At 36.1% G+C, this 22395-nt stretch overlaps 2 protein-coding genes across 5 annotated transcripts in view; both read left to right on the top strand.

The window, feature by feature from the left end:
- The window catches only part of LOC141545890 (endosomal/lysosomal proton channel TMEM175-like), a 14863-nt gene extending 13625 nt beyond the window's left edge, over positions 1 to 1238 (top strand). For 2 of the 4 annotated variants that reach the window (XM_074273228.1, XM_074273229.1), the window contains one exon: positions 1069 to 1238. In XM_074273228.1, coding sequence (XP_074129329.1) covers positions 1069 to 1084 — 16 coding nt within the window. In that variant the 3' untranslated portion in view covers positions 1085 to 1238. The remainder of the gene's footprint in view (positions 1 to 1068) is intronic. The other 2 variants (XM_074273226.1, XM_074273227.1) reach the window with 1 other exon arrangement.
- LOC141545889 (endosomal/lysosomal proton channel TMEM175-like) lies at positions 1134 to 22149 on the top strand. The gene is made up of 5 exons (XM_074273222.1): positions 1134 to 1238; positions 6840 to 7004; positions 17971 to 18049; positions 19588 to 19726; positions 20685 to 22149. The coding sequence occupies exons 1-5, from the start codon at positions 1164 to 1166 to the stop codon at positions 21346 to 21348; spliced, it is 1122 nt and encodes a 373-aa protein (XP_074129323.1). The 5' UTR covers positions 1134 to 1163; the 3' UTR covers positions 21349 to 22149.
- Positions 22150 to 22395: the final 246 nt, after the last annotated feature.

The following is a 22395-nucleotide window of genomic DNA, read 5'->3' as shown; positions in this document are numbered from 1 at the left end:
AAGTATGCAGGAATAATTTGGTGAATTTTAAAATGTTATATTTTGAATTATTTCAACATATAGAAAGGTATTTAAGTGAAAGTTTTTTTTAAGTAATTTATTTAAATTACCTTAGTAGCTAAGAATACAAAAATAAGTTTTATTTTTCAATTGTTAATCATACAATCATGGATAAATCTCTAACCTGAACTAAACTTCAAATGTCTATTGTGAAACACATCCTCCATATTTTCTAAACCTTCCCAAAGACTTTTTTTTTTCCTCAATAGTATTTTCCAAATACATATAAAGATTTCAATGTTCATTTTTATAAGATTTTATATTCCAGTTTTTTTCCCTCCCTTCCTTGTCTCCCTTTTCCTCAACAAAGCAATCTGATACAAACTATACAAATGCAGTCCTTTTAAACATATTTCCACATTTGTCACATTGTACAAGAAAAAGAGACCAAAAGAGGAAAACAAAGAGGGAGGAAAACAAAACGTAGAGAAAAAAAACAAGCAAACAAACAATAATAAAAAAGGTGAAAATATTATCCTTCAATCCAAATTCCATTTCTACAATTCTCTCTGGATGCCAATGGCACTTTCCATCTAAGTCTATTGGAAGTGTCTTTTTCCCAACGATTTTATAAGATAGATACATATCAGTTTGAAATAAACCCTCCTTGGAATAAAAGGATCAGCTATATCTTGGCAGGCAATCATGCCCTGGAACCCTGAGGGCTAATGATAGTCTTTTGCTCAAAGTTTCTCACCTGAGTTTTTTCCTTTCTCTTTCCACCCCCCATTTCAATCTCTTCTCCCTTTCCCTTTTTTTTTTTCCTTCCTTCCCATTGTCTCCTTTTACTTTCTTCTAACTCTTCCCCTCCTCTCAATTTCTTTTTCATTCCTTCCTGCCTTTCTTCCTTTCTCAGATATTTGTACTTTAGGCTTCTACTAATGGACATCAGTTTTGCCCCATGCTCAGGAGTCCAAAGGCATTTCACTTTGGAACTTGATATTATTTAATGTTCCCTTCTATTTTTGCATTTTACTGTAGAGGAATTTAAAGTTCAAGGTGGTATAGCATTGTTAACTTCTAATTTCATAATATTTCTTCACAAATGGTTGGTGTCTCAGTGAAGTGCTTAACATTTGAACTTTCCTTTGCAGTTTTCTTTAATGGCTTCCTTTCCTGATGTGCCTCTGGGCATTTTCCTGTTTTGCATTTGTGTCATCGCCATTGGCCTCAGTCAGGTACAGTTAATTCAAATGACTTTTTTTTTTTTTTTAAGTTTTGTTGTTAATTTTCTTTTTTTTTAACATCACTCTTTGCTTCTGGAAACCTCACTCCCACCATCAATGTAAAACCTTTCTTGTAAAAGTCAGATGCTAATGCTACTGAGGGCCTAAATATTCATTTAAAGAGACCAAACAGAAGACAGAGAATAAGTATATGGTGTAATATGCTGGCTTAAACCTAATTTCTGCCAATTTATTTTCCAATTTTCTCAGTATTAATAAAATAATAAATCTTTCCCCGAGTAATACGTATTCTCAGATTTACCAAACCCTAGGAGTCTTTACTCATTTGCTACAATGTCTTGCTTATCTAGATTATTTTCCTCAGCTTCTTCATCTTGCCTCCACTTTTGTTTCTAACTCCTTTTTTTTTTAAACTCTTTTTTTTTATAGCATTTTATTTACAAAATATAAGCACTGACAATTGCCAAGCCTTTTGTTCCAATTTTTTCCCTCCTTCCCCCCACCCCCCTCCCCAAGATGGCAGTTTGACCAATACATGTTACACATGTCTAACTTCTTAACAATCAGACCTGATACAAAGTTGAACCAACTGCTTCAGGAGGTGGTGAGTTCCATGCTCCTAAGCTTTAGTAGAGAGCAGATGAGCCATGTGTCAGTGATGTTGTGGAAGAGATTCATGCTTTTAGAATGAGATGGACAAGGTCCTATATAAAATTACTTCAAGCTCTGAGGTTCTAGAATTCTAAACTCAGCTAATAGGACTATATTATTGCTGCCACCTCTTTAGTTTGTATGCATTATCCCTCAGACCACTAATGGAAGACAATTCCAATATGATGTTAGTTATTATAGCAAAAGGTAACAAATGAATACCTGGGGCCCAGATAAATTCACAGTGGGACCAAGAAAGGGTCCTTGGGATTCAGGGCCCCAATAAGGGTATACCTGGCATGATTCCCACATATCAAAAACTCCCAAAACCTCATTTGGTAAAGAGGGGAAGATTAAAATTAAATTTGAGCAGCTAGGTGGTACAGTGGACAGAAACTCCCTGGTTGTATGACTCTGGGCTAGTCATTTAATCACAATTGCCAAACATAAATTAATTAATTAATTAAGAGATCAGATAAAAATATGTATTATATTTAATACAAAAATATAAGGACCTGCTGGAACTCTGTCTTCCCAGAAATCAGCCAGAGTCAGGATAATCAAAAATCTTTATTCTTGGTCTTTTGAGGTCTCTGTCAGGGGATTAATTAGATCTAGCAATCTCCACACCTCTTTCCTCTCTCCAATGCCAGGAGAATGAATCAATTTCCTCCTCCTACTCCATCCACACATGTCACTTCCCCTTCTTTTCCACACCCTCCAATCAAGCCACCCCAGAATAGTTGGGGAGGATCATCCTCCAAACATGTTAATAGAGAATTGTCCAATTGGCAATTAGCCTCACGTGCTCCATTATCCAAGTGCATTTGCTCAATTCTAGCCCTTTACAAGGACCCCCTCACTATCTCTATTTACTCATAAAAAGTTATTTTACACAAAGAAAAACATTAATAACAAAAATTTTTCAATTCTTATCCATTTGTAATGGAGATCAAGAAAACATAAAAACCTACTTATAATAACAAAAAAATTTAAAAATTGGCATATTTACCCACATAGAAAAGGAACATTTATACATCTAGGGAAAATAAATGACAATTCCCTAGATTAATATTTCTCTGTCTATACTTGAAAGTGGGTTAAACCGTAGGGAAATATATGAATTAAAGTTTAAAAACAGAAATATAAAATGTTTTATTTATTAGTTTGACTAGTTGAAATAGTTATAGAAGACTAAGATAGATTTCACTACCTCAGGGCAGCAATAACAAGAAGAAAATAATGGAAAGTAAAGTTATTATTTGTAAAAATAAATGTGAGTATCAATGGCCATAGGTCCATTATTAAAATAGTTACAGAACAGATTAATAAACAAGATGAATAAATATAGTTTATAGAAAACATTTATGCAAAAAATTATATTAACAAAAAAGAAACAAAATGGTCAAAGGAAAGTTAAAAATTAAGAGAGCTGAAATAAATAAATTAGGAAATGAAAGAATATTTGAATTGAAATAATATTTGGGTTGAAACTAGAGTATTTAAAGGAAATAGATGATTTTTAAAAATATGTATAAATTTGCTATACTGGTATGACAAGAAATATTCTTTTTTTTTTTTATATATATATATATATATATATATTTTATAATATTATCCCTTGTATTCATTTTTCCAAATTACCCCCCCTCCCTCTATTCCCTCCCCCCGACGACAGGCAATACCATACATTTTACATGTGTTACAATATAGTCTAAGTACAATACATGTGTGTGAATATCATTGACAAGAAATATTCTTAATAAAAGCTAACATTCAGTAATGATTTTAAAGAGTAGTTATAAAGAAATCTTTCTTCAACTGAATCAAGAGCATCGACCTTAAATCAACACAGTGCGATATACAGTAGAAAAACATTCACAATTAAATACGGGTATGGTCTAAGAATGGCCACCTTCACCACTTTTATTACCAGTATTGTAATAAAATGGTTTAGGGAGAGGAAATAATAACAACATTAAAAAGAAGAGGTAAAAATATCATTATTTACTGAGGGTTTATCTAGAATATTCAGGTATCTCAACCAGTAAATTAATGGAGACAATAAATGAATTCTACAAGATTAGAAAGTACAAAATCAATACAACAAAAGTTTTCAGTTTTTATCTACTAGCAATAAAGATCAAGAAAACAAAACCCACTTAGGAAAAATATCAAATATTGGGACATTTACCCACATAGAAATAAATACATAAGCCTCCTTGTCTAAAGGCAATTATTAAATCATAATGATCGAAATAAAAGGTGATCTAAATAATTGCAGATTGTTAGTATTTGTGAATAAACTGGATTAATTTAGTGAAAATGACAATACCTTCAAAATTACCTTCTTTATTTGAGGTAAGAGACCCGAAGACATCTGATTGTCTCCTACTTTAATTATTCTTATTAAATACATGCTAATTCAGTTGTTTTTATGTGATATTGGGATGCTACATTGTGGGTACCCTGCATTGGCTTGTGTACTGCCTTCTTTAAGCTTATAGAAAGATAGAGTATATATATTTATATATGTGTTTATGTAATACAAGAGAGTGTAATATTTAATTTGTCCACTAAGTGGCACTAAAACCATCAGCAAAGTGATTTCACCATAGCCTATGACACAAAAAGAAAAGCTTCCCAGCATGAGATGGCCTGAATGTCACAAAGCTACCCTGGCCAGATTCTAAATCTAATTAGGGGATGATGAAATGTGGTCCAAATTATTGGAAGTTTATTAAAAAATAGCTCACTATTTCCATATTTTCTGTACATCTAGAATTTTACCTTCTTGGTCAGTAACCCTCTATATTTATAATCAGTAAACTAGCCAAGCAGTATATTTAGCATAGCAAAGATGCAAGACAGAGATCTTCAGTGTTGTTATGTGAATATTCCAGCCTATCTGTAACCAGAGCCCCTCATACCCAGAGAATACGGGAGAGGGATGAAGAGAATGATACTAGTGTCTAGAACCTAGTTCCAAGTTTTAGATCAGAACAGCAAAAATCACCAAAAAAGAAAACAAGGAATACCAGAAGACTGATCCATCTCCCAGACTTCTCTAGCTGGTGACATTTTTAGAAGCTGCCTGTCTTGGCCACCGATCCAGACTTTGTTTCTCTGTAGTAGTTCCCACTCCCTTCTGAGACTAATGTGTCCTTGCACACAGGCCCCTGAGGCTGCCATTTTGGCCTCAGTTTTCAAGCTAATGCTAAGGTCAGACTGTACGGCTGCCAGTTGTATGTTCTTCCAACACCCAGAAGCTCTCAGTCTCAAGGTCATGACTAAGTATAAGAGGAGCAAAGGCATACCTGTGTCTCAGATAGTGTTTGTCCTGTGCTGAGTACATGTTGGCCAACTCCTGGTGTTTTCCTAATGAGAGGAGAAGAATATGATGATCATTAGAAGCTCCATATTATTTCTCCTCTTCTTCACTCTACCCCAGACTTTAGGGCAAAATATGATTTGTGGGAGATAACAGAGGACTATGAATTCTGGCTGAAGGATCAGAAATACTGAAATTAGCCTTTACATTTCAAGTCCCAAGCAAAATCTAGTTATCCTACTCTAGGTAAGGCCCTGAACTCCCACCCATGAAGTTGTCATAATTAATTAAAAATCAGTGAAACTCAGTACTAGTGGAATTAGGGGTGAGGGGGAGTTTAGATAGGTAAATCCATTCAATTATTGTGGCCTGCAAACTTTACTGCATCTCTTTTCAATAAAAAATGGGAAAATTAATCATGTTCTTTGAACCAATAATTCTATTAAATCACCTTGAAATCCTGGCCTTCAAGCGAAGTTGACCCTGAAAGTATTTTTTTTTAAGCTATCTTCTCAAAAGTTTTCTAAGCAACATTATTTCTATTTATAAGAAACTTAAAACAACTCAAATGTCCTACAGGAGAATGGTTCAATTGTTGGCACAATAATGTAATGGAATACTATAGTGCAATTAGGATTTACAAATGTAAGGAATATAAAGAATTGGGACAGGGGGCAGCTTGATAGCACAATGGATAGAGCACGGCCCCAAAGTCGGGAGCATCCAAATTCAGACACTTAACACATCCTAGCTGTGTGACCCTGGGAAGAATTAATTTAGAATTAATGCTAAGCCTAGAGAGAGAGAGAGAGAGAGAGAGAGAGAGAGAGAGAGAGAGAGAGAACGAAAGGAAGGAGAAGAGGGAGAACTGAGTATTCAGAGTAACCACACAAGAAGAAAAGTGAATGGGAATGAATAGAAGAAGAAACTGGTGGAGACTTAAATTAGTATTTAAATTAATTAAACATGACAGTTACAAGGCAAATTTAATTAGTTCTCTTGGAATATATGGCTTATTTATATGCATGCTTGCCTATTGTCTTTAGTAGACTGAGCTCCTTGAGTTTAGCACAGTTACTGGCACAAAGTAGGTACTTAACTGATATTCAATATTAAGCTTATGATAAATTTAAAAATAAAAATCCTATCTGTTTCTTAAACATTCCCCTTTTCTTCAGTACTTTAAAAGATTATCAGTGTGAGTGGGCATTCCTTCTACTGCCATAGATTACAATCCACTCTTCTGTAGTTTAGCTTAAGACTTCATGAATTGATATGGCCACAAAAATCTATCATCTGGAGGATAGTATTCTGGTGATGAACCTTTCCAGACTTGGCTGGGCTGGTCTTAAAACAAAAAATTTTCCACTGCTTAATAGCCTGAATTCAGAGCTTTCTTAACTTAGTAGTGACTGCAGAACTAAACCATCAAGATCCACATCCATGGCACCTTCCTATGAGTGCTATTCATCTTTCAAAAGATATTATTTTTCCCTAACAGCTTCATGTTTAAGGAGCCAGTGCAGCCCATATTTCTTTTTCTCACTTTGTGTGTATCAGACTGTTCATGCTGGTTACATATGCTAACACTGATTTCTTCTCCCTCATAGGCAGCAATTGTGACTTATGGGTTCCATTACCCATACTTATTGAATCGCCAGATCCAACAGTCAGACAACAAGGCCTTCTACAAGCAGCATATCTTAAATATCATACTCAGAGGACCAGCTCTGTGCTTTTTTGCCGCCATCTTCTCCTTTTTCTTTTTCCCTGTGGTAAGTTCCTTACCTTCTAGTAAAATCAGTGTGAAGGCTCCTGGGTTCTCAAAACTTTTTGCAAGTGGAGCACAAGCTCAAGCAAGTTCTACCAATATGGAAAGGTTTCAGAAATGGGCCTAACAACAGACTATACCATCTAAAGAAGAGCCTAGGTAAGTTTAAGGAGACTTATCATTAGCTTGGCTGCAAAGGGATGAATTCTTAAACCACAGAAACTCTCAAAGACTGTCTCCTAAGACATTGTAGACTACATCACTGAGACTAACCACATCCATGAAATCAGAAGTCATTAACGTTAAATCCTAATGATGCCATTCCCGTAATGATGGTTTTTCACCAGACAAGATTTAGAAGTGTGTATCTCAAAAGAAGAGATATTTAATAGCATGCAAACAAAAATATAAAAAAATATAAAAAGTGTAAGCATGTCTAATATAAAATGTAAACCCCATAATGAGTGATTCGAGGTTTTCAGCTGGATTTTCCTTGAATTTATCACTTAAAGAATTAAAAATGTTATTCTTTCATTGAATCACTGAGTCAGCAAGTTGGAAAGGATCTCAGTAGCCATATGTCCTACCTTTACCTAACCAAGAATCTCTTTTATGACATTCCTGACAACTAGTAATCCACATAATGAAGACCTCCCGTTAAAGGGAATCTATTTATCAACACAGTTCATTACCCTTTTGAGTCAAATTAATTTCACTTCCATAAACATCTATTAATTACCTTCTATGTGCAAGGTTCTGTGCTAATTACCACGGATACAGAGATAAAAACAAAAACCCTTACCTTCAAGTAGCTTACATTTTAATCATTATTTTCTTCATATGAAGTCTAAATCAGCCTCTTTTACAATTTCTACCAAATTGCTCTTATAGTTCAGGCAGAACAAATAAACCTTTATAATTCATAGAGATTCCTATTATGTCCCCCCCAGTCTTGTTCTCTAGGCTAGGCATCTTCATTGTTCTAACTGATCCTGATGTGGTATGTTCTCTAGTTCTCTTCCAGTCCTAATCACCCTTTTTGGATTCTTTGTAGTGGAAAGTTTCAGAAAGACAAATTCAGACTTGGTATCGGAATAAACTTCCTAATTATGAGTTTTATTCCAATTAGAATGGGCTGTCTCTGGGAAGTGGTGGGTTTATCCTCACTTGACATCTTTAAGCAGAGATTAAATGACATTCAGCAGACATGATAGAAGTAATGATTTTTCATGCACAAGTTGAAGTAGATTGTTCCAAGGTCTCTTCCATCCTAAGGATTCCATGATTCTGTGATTTCTTCTTTAAATACAATGCCCAGAACTGAGCGCAGTGTTCCAGATTTGATCAGAACAAGCAGGATACAAAAAAACCCTGAAACTCCTCACTCCGATTCTGGTTCCTCTCTCAGTGAAGTCTAAAATGACACTTGATTTTTTAACCACTAAATCACGTTGTGGACATATTTATAATAATAATGAGCTAGCTTTTAGCGAGCACTTTAAGATTGATAGAATTGGATAAAGATGTTATTCTTTCATACAATCACTGAGTCAGCAAGTTAACATGCATTATTTCATTTGATACTAAATTAGCAATCTGCTAAAAAAAATCCCAATCTTTTTCATATGAATTCTTATCTAACAATGACTCCTCTTGTCTTGTGAGGTTGATTTGATATGTGAAGTTTATATGAACCTATATGTAAAACTTGATATGTATAATTTTTAAATTTCTTCTTATTCCATTTAGCGACATATTGTAATATAAATGGAAATAGTTCTGAATATGTAGTCAGGAGACCTGAGTTCAAATCTCAGACACTTACTATGTAATCATTGGCAAATCACTTAACCTTTCAAAATCTGTTTCTTCATCTGTAAAGTAAAAGTGATAATAATACTTATACTACCTATCTTGCAAAGTAAAAAAAAAAAAGCTTTGCAAATAGTGCTATATAAATATGAATTATTATTACTGTTCAGTCCTATCTTTTACCATGTTAAGATCTTTTTTGGATCCTGATAATATTATTAAAAAACATACTAGCTATCCCCTCCGCCATAGGATGGGTTATCTGCAAACTTGATAATGTTTCCACTTCTGATGCAGTGGAGGGAGCACTGAATAGGGAGTCAAAGGAAGTAATTATAATTCCAGCTCTACATTTATTACCTGTGATCTTGATCAAGTTAACTTTACCCTCTCTGGGCCTCAGTTTCCTCATCTGTAAAATGAGGGGTTGAACTAGATGAGTTTTAGAGACCCGTCTAGCTCTAAAGCTCTATGTGATATTTCTTCAGACACCCTAAACATGTTTACTAGCACAGGACAAGGACACATCCCTTGGCCATTAAACTAGAGAACTTGATCCCCTTAGTGATTATTTTTTGTTCAATTACCCACCACCTCTACTATATTCTAGTTCATATTTCTATTTTGTTTACAGTATAACATGATTTTGTCAAATGATTTTCCTTACAGCATTCTTTGTCAAAAATAATTAGGTTAATCCAGCCTAACTCGTTCATGACAAAACCATATTAACTTTTTCTATGAAAAATTATCAATATCTTTTATTTTTATGTTAATGTGATTTCCTAACATATATCTCCTTTTATGTGCTAATTTTAGTAATTCTTGCTTACATCTTAATATTCACAGACCTTTCCTTTGTTCTAAATTTTTGCCTTAAAGCAAACTAAGCAATGGTTTCTACATTTGACAATATTCACTTTTTTTTTAAATTAAGAAATTAACCCTTCCTTTCTTCCAAGGCGTATTTCTTATTCTTGAAGGTTTTTTTTTAAAGATCACCACTCATGGCATCTGCCAATTCTTTCAGTGCAATAAAATGTACTTTGGAGAAGTAGGTTTGCATAGGAGAAAGAACACTGGATCTGGAATTAGGAATCCATATCCTGCTTCAAACATATGTGCACTATGCCTTAGTTTCCTCAACTATAAAATGGACATAATAATAGCACCTACCTCTAAGAATCAAATGAGGGGACACATGTAAATGCTTTGAAAACCTTAGAGCTCTTTGTAAATGTTAGCTCCTACTACTTCCATCTTGGTCTAGTGTCTTGAACTTATTGATAACAGTTGGCAATAGTCTTACATCTTTTCATTTCTCTCTGGTTTTCATTTCTTTCTAATCATTTTTATTCCATTTTTATTTCCCATACAAAGATCATTCTTTCTGAAAGAGAAAATAGAAGAAAAGTGTTACATAAATAAATCTTATTATTGGCCATTATCATAATCCAGTCTGCCCCAAATCAGTAGTGATCCAACCTCTTTTTTTCATGCTCTTTTTGATCCCATTGTAGCCTTTAAAAGATAATTTTTTTTCCTTCCTTTGCTTTCATCAGCCTCAGCTCAATCTAAACTTTAATGCTCCTGACACCATGCTTATAGGACTATATTACCATTCTTTTGTATTTATCCTCATTTACCTGTCCTCATTTTATTTTTCATGTATATATTTTTAAAATCTGAAATAATTGGTGAGTTCCCTGTGTAGCCATTTTTCTCATTAAGTATTGCTCTTTTTCCTCCTCATAATAGTATCTGCTTAAGTTTTTGAAATTTTATTCTTAAAAACTTCTCATCACTTTTAGGACACCTTCCTTGGAAGAATATTACCCATTCAATTTCACCCATCCATCCAGTCTCTGGGCTCTTTAAAATCTATACCCCTGAAAAAAAAATCCAATGAAATCTATACTCCTTTTCTACTTCTGTGAACTTCTGGAAGCCTCTGCTGATCAGCACTAGAAATTTTCTAGTGTCTTTGTTAATCAGACCCATAACTCTACCCTAAATATAATTGCCTTTCTATAAAGATTTCTCACTTGAAGTCTCAACCTATAATGCTTTATTCCTAACTGAATTAGAACAATTGAATTCTCTTCTCCTTTTCCCCACATCAGATTACAGGTATAGCCATTCCTCCATGGTCAGCACCTTTCACTGAATCCTATAGAAGCTGGAAAAAAAACTCATATTTTTCCATTTCCTTTTCTAACTACTATTCTTCTCATCCTGTAGCTCAGAGAAACCTGCAGCAAACAAAACAAAACAAAACAAAGCACTAGAAAAGTCAGAGGAAAAAAGGAAGAATTGACTCCCATCAATCCTACTGCTATGACCAAGACCTGAATCCTTAATAAGGAATTAATAATTCTCATTCCTATAAATTCAATCCTTCAATAAAGCTATAATTTTGTTCATATGGATATTCCATTAGTCTGCCATTTTAGGACAGAGAGAGAAAAAGATCTACCTACTAAAACCTCCTATTTTTTTAACATTGCATGAAATCCAAAGGGCATATGGCTGTCCATCCATTATTCCTTACTGTCATTACATATCCAGGCCATCTTTATTCTACTCATATATTTCTCTGGTGACATCATTTTCACTGATGCTCCTATTCAGTTAGTCATTTATACTGTGTCGTAACGTAATTACATCCACAATGCATCTCTCCATTACTCTTTAAGTGATTAATCCTCAGTTTCATTTCTTTAAAGACAAGTATTTCCATGACGTATAGCCATAGATTATTACTAAGAGTGTTAAAAAAAAAAAAAAAAAAAAAAAGATGGACCTTTATTTCAGAAAGAAGTTTGCGGTCATTAAAATAGCTGTACAGTTTATCAAAAGAAATTCATCATCCTCTCTTTCTCCTATTCATTTCTGAGTCCAATTCATTGTTTGTTTGAAATGTCTGATCCAGAATATATCCATCCAAATGTATATTATAATATGGACAATAGCAGTTTTTTCATCCACTTAGAACTCTTTTGAATGATTATGGATATTATTTAAGAGAATCTGTAGTGTTCTAGGGCTTAATGCAATCAGCCACAATGTCATCCACAAACAGAACATCTGGAAGATCTCACCATCCATGAGAAATCTTTCTTCATTTTGGACTGCCTGCTGGATCTCTTTCATGGCAGTGACAAATACATTTGGTGAGCAAACATTTTTGTGTTTTAAGCTTCACTTGATATTAATGCTAAGAAGAGTCTTAAGAAGTTTTTTTTTTTCTGTTGTGTTTTTTCAAGTAATTTTGTACAATTTTAATGTTTATGGAAGATACCTTGGTGGAAGCTTTTAAAAGGTAGTGTTTTGTACTATGGAATAAAATCTACTATAAACTATCTTGTGAAAGACTTTTTTGCATATCTTCATCAATAATGTGCATGATGCATGAATAGAGTATTTTTATGAAAACTTTGGAAAGATGAGAGAATAGGAAGATGAATAAGTGGGTTTATTATTGTTGTTGACTTTTTGGGTAAAAATAAAATTTTTCCATGTCTCTGGATTTCTCTCTTCTTTCACTTCTCTTGAGAATCAATTTATCAGCATCCTCAAAACTACTGTATCTCCTGCACAAAGAAATGGTCTTCCAATAGACATCTACTCTTTTTTTTTTCTTCAGTGCTCTTTCAGTGTATCTGGGCCTGTGATGTCAAGGTTAAATGTTATCCTTGATAACAAAAAAAAAAATGCTTGAAAGTCTTTACAGATATTTTCCATTTTTCATGTTTGATGTAATCATTCTAGTTTCATTGTTCAGTGTACTCTGAATCTTGCATCTCTAAGCTTTCTTTAAATTTGTTTTCTACTACTTATTAGTTTTATAAGATAATACTACTCATAATTTTCTACCATCCTCTCTGATTTAGCAAACTTTTGCTATCTTGTCTCTCTTTCCTTAGCAATTTGAAATATTTCAGTGTTAAACATTTCTAGCTTTTCTATTATTGAAAAGATTTATATCAGTTAAATTTTTTAAGGAAATGGTTATAATTTGTTTTAAAAATCTATTCATCTATTTCTCATTTTTCATTTTCAGTGATTTTAAATAGATCAGTTTTAATTATATGTCATATTATTTCATCATTTTCATTCTAAGTTTTGCATTAATTTTGATCTTGACCCTAATCAGTAATCTGCCTGTATACAAATTGGGCATGGCTCCCATATCTGGAACATGTCATTTTTGCTCAAATGTAAAAAATTCCAATTTTTGTTTCATTACTTAGTGTCCACTATAAAAAAAAAAGTCCCTATTCTTTTTGATAAAAGTATTCATGATATATAGACATGTATTTTCTGTATTGTCTTTTGAGTTTGAGGCCTCCCTCTCCTGTTTCTTCCTCCTTGACTTATTTTTCCAGTTTATTTTTCACTGCCCTTCCCTTTACTTACCTTTGCATTAAAGTGACCAAGTATCAAAGTATATACTGATTTAATTTGAAAGATTGCATTGAATTATTTATAGAATTTCTCTTCTTTCTCATCTTCCAAAACAGTTATTGGTCCATAAACTGCAACTATGTCCATGATATTTTTATGCATGCTTTTTATGAGCACTGCAGCATAAGATAAAAGGCAAATATGCAAATATCTCCATCAATAATGTTTCCTAACACCTCTGGTCACATGATTAGATCCATTCTCACAAATCCTTTATTTTTTTTTCCAAAGAGAAATTGTGAGCTCTTTCCCTATTTAGCTGTGACTTATTATGGTTATAAATAGCAAGAATAACAAGATTAATACAATTTAGTTCCTTTAGTAGTATGCCTCCTCACAGGACACCAGACAAGGACTTCACGTAGAGAGAACCAATAATGAAGTCTTTGTTATGGAAGGTCAAAAAGGATGTGATTCTTAGCAAGCTGTGCTTTCTTTTCCAGCTGCTATCCCTGTAGAAGCAAAGGGGACCACATAGGTTATTTTTCTTTGTTTTACAGGTTGCCAAGGCAACTGTTTTAACACACCAGTCTGTTGAGGATGAGCCTCTCTGCAGGTAGCTAGATTGATCCTTAGAAAGCTTGGTAGAAGCAGTTCTAGAGCATGTGCTCTCCTGTGTGGCCTTTGAAAATCCTAAAATGGAAGATAGGAGAATTGGACTTTGTGGAGGCTGACAGGTACACCAGGTACCAGTGAACAGTCTATGGGAACACATCATGCCTACAGGGTCATCTTGTATATGATATGTATTATAGATAGTAGAACTACATGCAGATTATATGAAATACAATGGCCATAGGCAGATTCATGTTCTATTACTACTATTCAGCAGACCTATAACTAAGCAGTAAAAATGACTTTTTTTTTTCATTTTCTTTTAAAAACTTTATTAGGTATTTACTTTGGCACTTTTTTACTTTTTGAATTCTGAATTCTTTTCCTTCCTTCTTGCCTATCCCTCACCCATTGAGAAAGCAAGAAATGTATGGTATCTGTTATACCTGTGAAATCACATAAAATATTTACATATTATGACTATTAAATTTCAAACATAAAATACATGTAACTTTTTGCCTTCTGGGCTTTAACCTATATAGTTGGTCAAATGAATGCTGTCATAACTCAGCTAGAGCAGAAAATCTAGACTACAAAATATCAAAGATTCAAGAAAACCCCCAAAACATGAACTATGAATTATTTAGGTGTCTGGTCTACAGATCAGATAGGACTTTGAAAGCTTTCCCCAAAATACCCAGTATGACTATGAGTTGCACTTTCTCCATCCAGAAAGAAATTTTGAATACAGCATTTTTCTGTCTCTCTCTTAAGAATAAATACAACATATTGTTATTGAATTTTAAAAATAAACTTCTTAAATATAAGATGACAAAGGAATGACTAGGTGATTTGTCTGGAAAGATTTGAGGGCTATTAGGAATGTCAGAGGGCAGCCAAGAACACTAATGCAATATTGAGCAGCATTTTAAGAGAAGTATCATGTCCAGAACTCGCAAGGTAACAGCTGTGCTGTCCTCTACCTTGATCAAATTTTATCTGGAGTATTGTATTCATTTCTGGACATAACATTTTAGAAAACACATGGCAATCAAAAAATAATATTCTTGTTTTCATGTGCCAGAGACTGTTTGGTGTTAGGGATACAAAGAGATACAACAAACAGTATCTGCCTTTAAGTAGCTTACATACACTGACATGTGCGCGCACACACACACACACACACCCCTACCTTTTTTCCACACATATATTTTAACTCCTTTTTTCTTTCTTTTTTTTGGGGGACAAGGTATTTGGGGTTAAGTGACTTACCCAGAGTTACATAGCTAAGAAGTGTTAAGTGTCTGAGAGCATATTTAAACTCTGGTCCTCCTGACTTCAGGGCTGGTGCTCTAATCACTATACCATCTAGCTGCCCCTCACACATATATTTCAAAAGTAAAATTGAAGGGATTGAAAAAAGACTTCACATAGAAGGTGGCATTTGAATTTAACTTTGAAGGAAAGTAGGGAATCCAAGAGAACCATTGGAGTTTATTGAGCAGAGAAATGACAGACATGTGCTTTAGAAATGTTACTGGCAGGTATGTGGATATGGATTGAATAGGAGAAAGACATGCAAGAGGGAGACAAATCAAGAAGTATTACAGTAATTCAGGCAAGAAATGATGAAGGATTCAACTGGGGTCATAGTCATATGAGAGCTTATATAAGGTCATACAAAAGATGGGATATAGATATTTTGTTCAACAAAAGGCAGTGTGGATGGTGAACTTCTTAAATTGACAACTTATGAGGATCAGATGAAGAGATAGCTATCTTTGAGTATGTCATATAGGAAAGAAAATAGAATTATTCTGTTTAGTTATACAGGACAGAATTGAGATCAAGTGGATAGAAGTGGCAAAAAGACATAATTAGGCTTGGTATAAAGAAAGACTTCCTAACAATGAGAGCCATCCAAAAGTAGAATGAGTTTCCTCAGGAATTAGTGGGGTAAATTTCATGAGATGTCTTTAAGTAAATGCTGAATGATCTCTTGTTGGATATGTTATAGAGGGATTTTTTTATACTTTTTCAAATATGCTATGAATTAGATCTAAAATTTTATAATCTACATATGTAGCCCTAATTCTCTTCTACACTTGTTTTTGCTTTCTAGGCTCCCTAGTGGATATCTCTACTTAAACAGGCATCTCAAACTGAAGATATTCAAAACCAGACTCCTTATCTTTCCCTTCAAAACTACACTCTTATCTTTTCTTCACATCACTCCATTTCCATACTTTATTTCTGTTGAGAATACTGCCATCTTTCACTTTATATAGATTCACAACCTGAATTTTTTTTTACTTTTCCCTTTCTCTTATCTCCTTCAGCAGTCATTTACCAAGTCTTTTTCATTGTATCTTCTTTCTGCCTTTCCATATTTGAAATGCACTCATCAGGTTAGCCAGACTGATCTTTCAGCTCTTTCCTGAACATTCTATCACCCATTTCTTTACCTTGGCAACAAACAGGCTTTCCCCTATTCATGAAACATCATACTTCCTCATTTCCACTTTATTAAATTTCTAGCTTCCTTCAAGATTCAATTCAGTCCCCAGTTTCCATGAAAAGCATTTCTTAATCCCCCTAACACTTTTAGCAATAATTTCTCCCCAGTAGAATGTAAATTCTCTGAGGGCAGGAGGTGTTTAATTTGTGTCTTTGCATCCCCTTTGCTCAGCACTATCTTAAATATAAGCATGGAACCTTTTATTATGTCAGAAATTGAAAAGAAAGACCTTAAAAACCAACTTTCTTTGTTTTAATAGTATTTTATTTTTCCAAATACATACAAAGATAATTTTCTATTAAATATAACACTAATACTATTTTGCTAATTAATAGTATAATCTCTTGGTTCTGCTCATTTCACTCAGCATCAGTTCATGTAAGTCTCTCCAGGACTCTCTGAAATCATCCTGCTGGTCATTTCTTACAGAGCAATAATATTCCATAACATTCATATACCACAATTTATTCAGCCATTCTCCAATTGATGGGCATCCATTCAATTTCCAGTCTCTGACCACTACAAAGAGGACTGCCACAAACATTTTGGCACATACAGGTCCCTTTCCCTCCTTTAAGATCTCTTTGGATATAACCCCAGTAAGAGCACTGCTGGATCAAAGGGTATGCACAGTTTGATAGCCATTTGGGCAGCTCTCCAGAATGGTTGGATCAGCTCACAAGTTCACCAACAATGTATTAGTGAAAGCAACTTTGTTTTGACAGAAAAAACTTGAGGTCTAGAAAAGCAAAGTGCCTTACCAATGTCACTCAGAAAGTTAGTGGCAAAGCCATTTCTGAGATCTAGAACTTACTGAGGACTAGAACTCAATAAGATCTTCCTTCTCTTTTTAAGACAAGCAAATTTTTCTTCAGTGATCGATTTAAAACTTCTTCAAGATAATCCATTAGAGTATTTTTACCCAAATAAGAGCTTGATTTTCCTTTGCATTAGATTAAGAATGTACAAATGCTTTTTATTCACTGAGACCAAGAGCCAGTTTCCTGACACTAGTGTGCTTTAACCACTTAAAGATGCCCTACCCAACGCCAAGCAGGGGAGTATGACACAGTGCTTCACCAGATCAGTAGTGGCAACTCGCCTGTAATGGAGAAGACCACTTTCCTCCAAAGACAATTTAAATAAAGATAGCAGAACACTGTATTGAAAGAATACTGAGGTTAAAGGTTAAGAAACCTGGGTTCTCATCCTAGCTCTGCCACTAACTATAGCAAGTTTCTTTGGGCCTGTGTTTCTATATCGATTAAAAGAAAAGGATTTGGACTTGATGGGTTCTAAGGCCCCCTCGAGCCCTGACATTCCATGGTTCTAGGAAATCCTTTGTGAAAAACATGGAGAATCCCCTCCAACTTGGCCCACTTTGTACCCATCCAAGCACCTGAAGAATCAATCTGAGTAGCATGATTCCTCCAGATCCACTGGGTCCTACCCAAAGAATCCCCAGACAAAATATATTTGTACTTCATTAAATGCTTTAAGTTCTGTGCTTTAAATACTGTCTGTGTTTGGCCACCAGGGGCTTGAATTAAGGGACAAATACTATGTTAAACATCAGAAATGAAAACATGCAGCTAATGTTTTTTATTTACTCTTCCAGTCCTACCTTCTCCTTGGTCTCGTCATCTTCCTCCCCTACATCAATAAATTCGTCATGTGGTGCAGAGACAAACTTGTTGGTAGGTAACCCATGTTTCAGTGTAACTGATACCAGGTAACCCCTGCCTCTGTGTGTTCTTGTCAACCACACCTTTGTTTCTGACTAAGGCAAGGCGCTCTTGTGGAAATAAAATTCTATTAGTGATAACAGTTGATGTTTATGTAGCACTGCAGTTTACAAAGTGCTTTTTACAAGTTATTTCATTGGACTATTTGAACAGCACTGGAAAGGAGAGAGGCAGGGATTATCACTCCCATTTCACAGACCAGGAAATTGAGTCAGGCTGTAGTAGATTTGGGACTGGAACGCAGGTCGTCTTACTATGTTTCCATTGCTCTTCTCAATTGCCCTACTTTTAGTTTTACATAACACTTTGCCATTTCAAGTGCTTCCCATCCCTCATCTAATTTGATCCTTACCACAACTTTTTGAGCAGGAATTAAAAGCTCGGGTCTTTTCACCCAAAGTGCAGTGTTGTCTACCCCGCACTGTGTTCCAGAAGAACCTGGGCTTGGGGAGTGAAAACTGGGACAACTAATGACTTTCCAGTGTTCTCATTCCTCTATGCCCCATTTGTCCCCTTTCTATGGAATCATACACATTCCTTTAATCATTTGATATTACAGAATACCTTAAGTTTCAGCTTTTTGTGAAGTATTACTCATCTCCTCTGCCCTCTGTGGCAGTTTGAAAGCAGATGCTATAAATTCTGATATGATGAAGATTGTTCTCAACTACTTAGCGTGGAAGTGGGTGTTATTAGATTGCCACGAAAGGAACTTTGGACCTGTCTAACAAGCACAGCTCAGAGTTCCAAGGGGAAAATAGAGTCACCAGGGCCTCACATGAGCACCTCCAGGCCCTCTCTCTAGGCCCCATACTGCACCGTTACTGAGATGTATCTTAAGCGGACACACAAAGAGGAGTGAGGTACCCTTTGACATCACTCTCATGAAAATGTGCACTCTTATGAAAATATCCTGAGGATAGCCAAGGATGTGCTGGAATCAACACTAACTAGTCTCAAAAGAATATATGGTTCAATTTTTATTTATTATAATAATAATATAATAATTCCCCACCAATGGAGGGCACCCATTAATTTTTTAAAAGACAAAGTCTTACTTAGATAATAGAGCAAAGAAGAAACAGCACTGAGCAAAGACAGGTCTTGTTTCAAATTCTAGTTCCAACAGTGCAACCATCAGCTAGCAAATTAGCCTCTCTGAGTCTGATTTTCTTTACTTGTAAACTAGGAATAATATTTTACTACATACTTCACAGGATTGTTGTGAGAAAAGCACATTGTTATCCTTAAAATGTTATATTAAAGTAAGTTATTTTTGCTCCTGAATTAAGAGTAACCTGAGCCTCAGGATTTATTCTCTATCTAGACATTGGAGGCAGACAGACAAGAAACTACAAAACAGTCTGGGGTGGGGTAAGGTGGGAAAGAACCTGTTTGGCTGTGAGCTAGTACACTGGGATGGGGGTCATGGTCTCCCTGCTCAGCTTGGTAATCCCTATTGCTTACCCCTCTGCTTTGTACACTGACAGGTACCAAACCAGAAGAGCAACCTCAGAGCTTAGAGTTTTTTACTTTTAACATCCATGAACCCCTAAGCAAGGAGCGAGTCGAAGCCTTCAGTGACGGTGTGTACGCCATTGTAGCAACCCTCCTCATCTTGGACATTTGGTAAGGTTTTCTCCTGCCGGTCCAATCTCTTTAAAAGTTCTGTAAACATGGTGATATTTATATTTTTTACACATGGTAGCCAGGTTGTAAGCAAAGCTAAAATGGGAGCTTTAGTTACCCTTATTGATTATGTGGTTTGGAATTAACTTTGTGTTTTAGTTATAACTTGAGCATAGGATAATATCAGTGATCTTGGTATCCATATATAAAAAGCAAAACTAATAAAGTATACACGGTCTTGTGAAACCCAGACAGACTGCATAGGTCGGTAATTACTGATGGCCTATCATTAAACCTCAGCTAAATAAACACCGTTAATGAATCTGTTCATCTTTAGTTTCTTGATACGCCCTTGGGAAGGCCAGGATTGTTGTATAACATCAGATCCACAGAATCTCAGAGGCAGCAAGAACTTCAGAGCTTGTGTAGCCCAGCCTCTGCCCAGCCTGGAATCTTCACCCTGGTCTTCTGGAGAGAGTGGGCATTTTCCTAAGATAAGCAATGAAATGTGGCAGGTTTTCTGGCTTGCCAAAGGGAGCTTAGAAGCACAGGGCTTGCAGTTAGTCAGATGGGCTTTGGGTCTCTGGCAAGAACATAGGAAGATATTGGCTTAATGTCTCATTTTGGGATCCCTAATAAGAGGCAAGTAGCAAGTTTCAAATCCAATATGTCACAAGACACTGGAGGGTAGAAAGGAGGAGCTAGGAGCCAGCAACAAAGAGCCAGCCTACCCAGTGAGAGCAGGCTGAGGGAACACTTGGATGCAGACAGGACCCTAGGCCAGTGACGCCAGTGACCAGAGCAAGAGAGGGGCTAAATACTCCTGGGACCCAGCAGTCCTGGATCAGTAACAGTCCACCTGGGAGGCTTTGGATCCTGTCCCTCCTCAAGCTGCTTCTAGGCCAATTTTATGAGACTCTGGTAGAAAAATGACCATCTTATTTTTAAATGTCAACAGTGAGGACAATGTCCCTGATGCCAAAGAAGTTAAGGAAAAATTTCATGGCAACCTTGTTGAAGCTCTGAGAGAATATGGACCAAACTTTCTGGCCTATTTCGGCTCCTTTGTAACAATTGGTCTCCTGTGGTTTGTCCACCACTCCCTCTTCCTCCATGTCAGAAAGACCACCCAGTTCATGGGCCTGCTGAACACGTTCTCCTTGGCCTTCATTGGTGGGCTCCCACTTGCCTATCAGCAGACCACAGAGTTTGCGCAGCAATCCCATAGTGAAATCGAGAGCATTCGTGTCAGCTGCGTCATCACCTTTTTTGCTGGTATCTTCCAGTTTGCTATCTGGAGCACAGCCTTACTGAATGAGCAGGAGACCCTGCACCCCTTTGCCAGGTATGGGGGGAAGGAACATGCCTTCATGTTTGCCAAACTCGCCCTCTATCCCTGTGTCAGCCTGGTGGCCTTCTCTTCCACCTGCTTCCTGAGTGAATTCAGTACGACCATCTTCCACCTCATGCAGATCATCGTTCCTTTTGCTTTCCTCCTCCTCCGTATTCTTGTCCGGATTGCACTGGCCATCTTAAGGTCGGTGATCACTCTGGCCAGGCCCGAGACCACCCTGTTACGGGATGAGGAGACGAGACTGTGTGCAGCTGAAATACTGTCATAAGCCAGCCTCTGCTGGAGGTCACGTGGGGCTTCTGGGAGCTCGAGTCTCTTTGAAAACAAAGGAGGAACAGCAACAATCTGCTCCAAAGTCAGTTGTTTGTTATTAGTTCTTTCTTTGTGGTCTTGTTTCTGTGGATTGTCACACTTGCTCTTTGCACACAGAGATTAGCACTTGTGGGAAAGCTCAGAAGTTTTCCTCAGTGACTGTTTTAGTTAGTGCTTCTCCCAGGAAGATGAAATGGAATGGTGGGCCTACTAGTGGAGGAACCCCACCTGCGAGCAGCTGCAGGAGGTTATGTGGACCAGCCATTTCTAGCTCTCCCTTCTCCTAGGTGAAGGACACAGTGCAGCTTGAGATCCCCCTGAATTCTCCTTCACCTTTAAGCAGCATGCTGAGTATCTCCCCCAAGCTTCCCAGAGTATGCAGAGGTACCCCCAGGTTGTCTCCTGCTCTCTGACAGAACGACAGCCTCTTGTAGCATCACTCTCAGCGTGAAGTTTGCAGGACCTGCAACCTTGGTTCTGAACTTTCCACAGAATTTATATTCAACAGTTGGGAAAGAGATGTCCTTAAGTGTAATAGGTTCACATTGTGTGCAGGCTGCCTTTCTTCCTATGTCATATGCAATTGTGAAGTTGCTGAAATGAAAGCCCTTAGCTGTGCTTTGAAAATCCTTAGGATTTGTAAGTCTCTGTAAAGAAGACAGTGCGTCATTTCATATCACAGTTCACCATCTTAAGCATTGTCTTTGTGTCACATCAGACTTTGTTGAAAAATAAAATTAAGTCCAATGGTAACATATCCTTGATCTTTATTACTTACGATTTCTTGATAACAAGAAAGCATCTTTTTTTTCCAAGAACTAGAACCTGACCAACTCTGACTTTTTCATATTTCCTTTGCATAATCTGAAATAGCTCATTTCCAGCATTCTCACACCAAGCATTTTCATGACTGTTTAGCTCAGAAGACACTGAATTTTACTTTGTTCATGGAATATTCAAAGTTGGATATCCTACAGTGGAACTGTGGAAATGAGAAGAGCAA

Source organism: Sminthopsis crassicaudata, chromosome 6 (assembly GCF_048593235.1).
Source record: "Sminthopsis crassicaudata isolate SCR6 chromosome 6, ASM4859323v1, whole genome shotgun sequence".
Taxonomy (NCBI): domain Eukaryota; kingdom Metazoa; phylum Chordata; class Mammalia; order Dasyuromorphia; family Dasyuridae; genus Sminthopsis; species Sminthopsis crassicaudata.
Note: the sequence above shows the minus strand (reverse complement) of the source record. Positions and strands in the feature narration are given on the sequence as shown.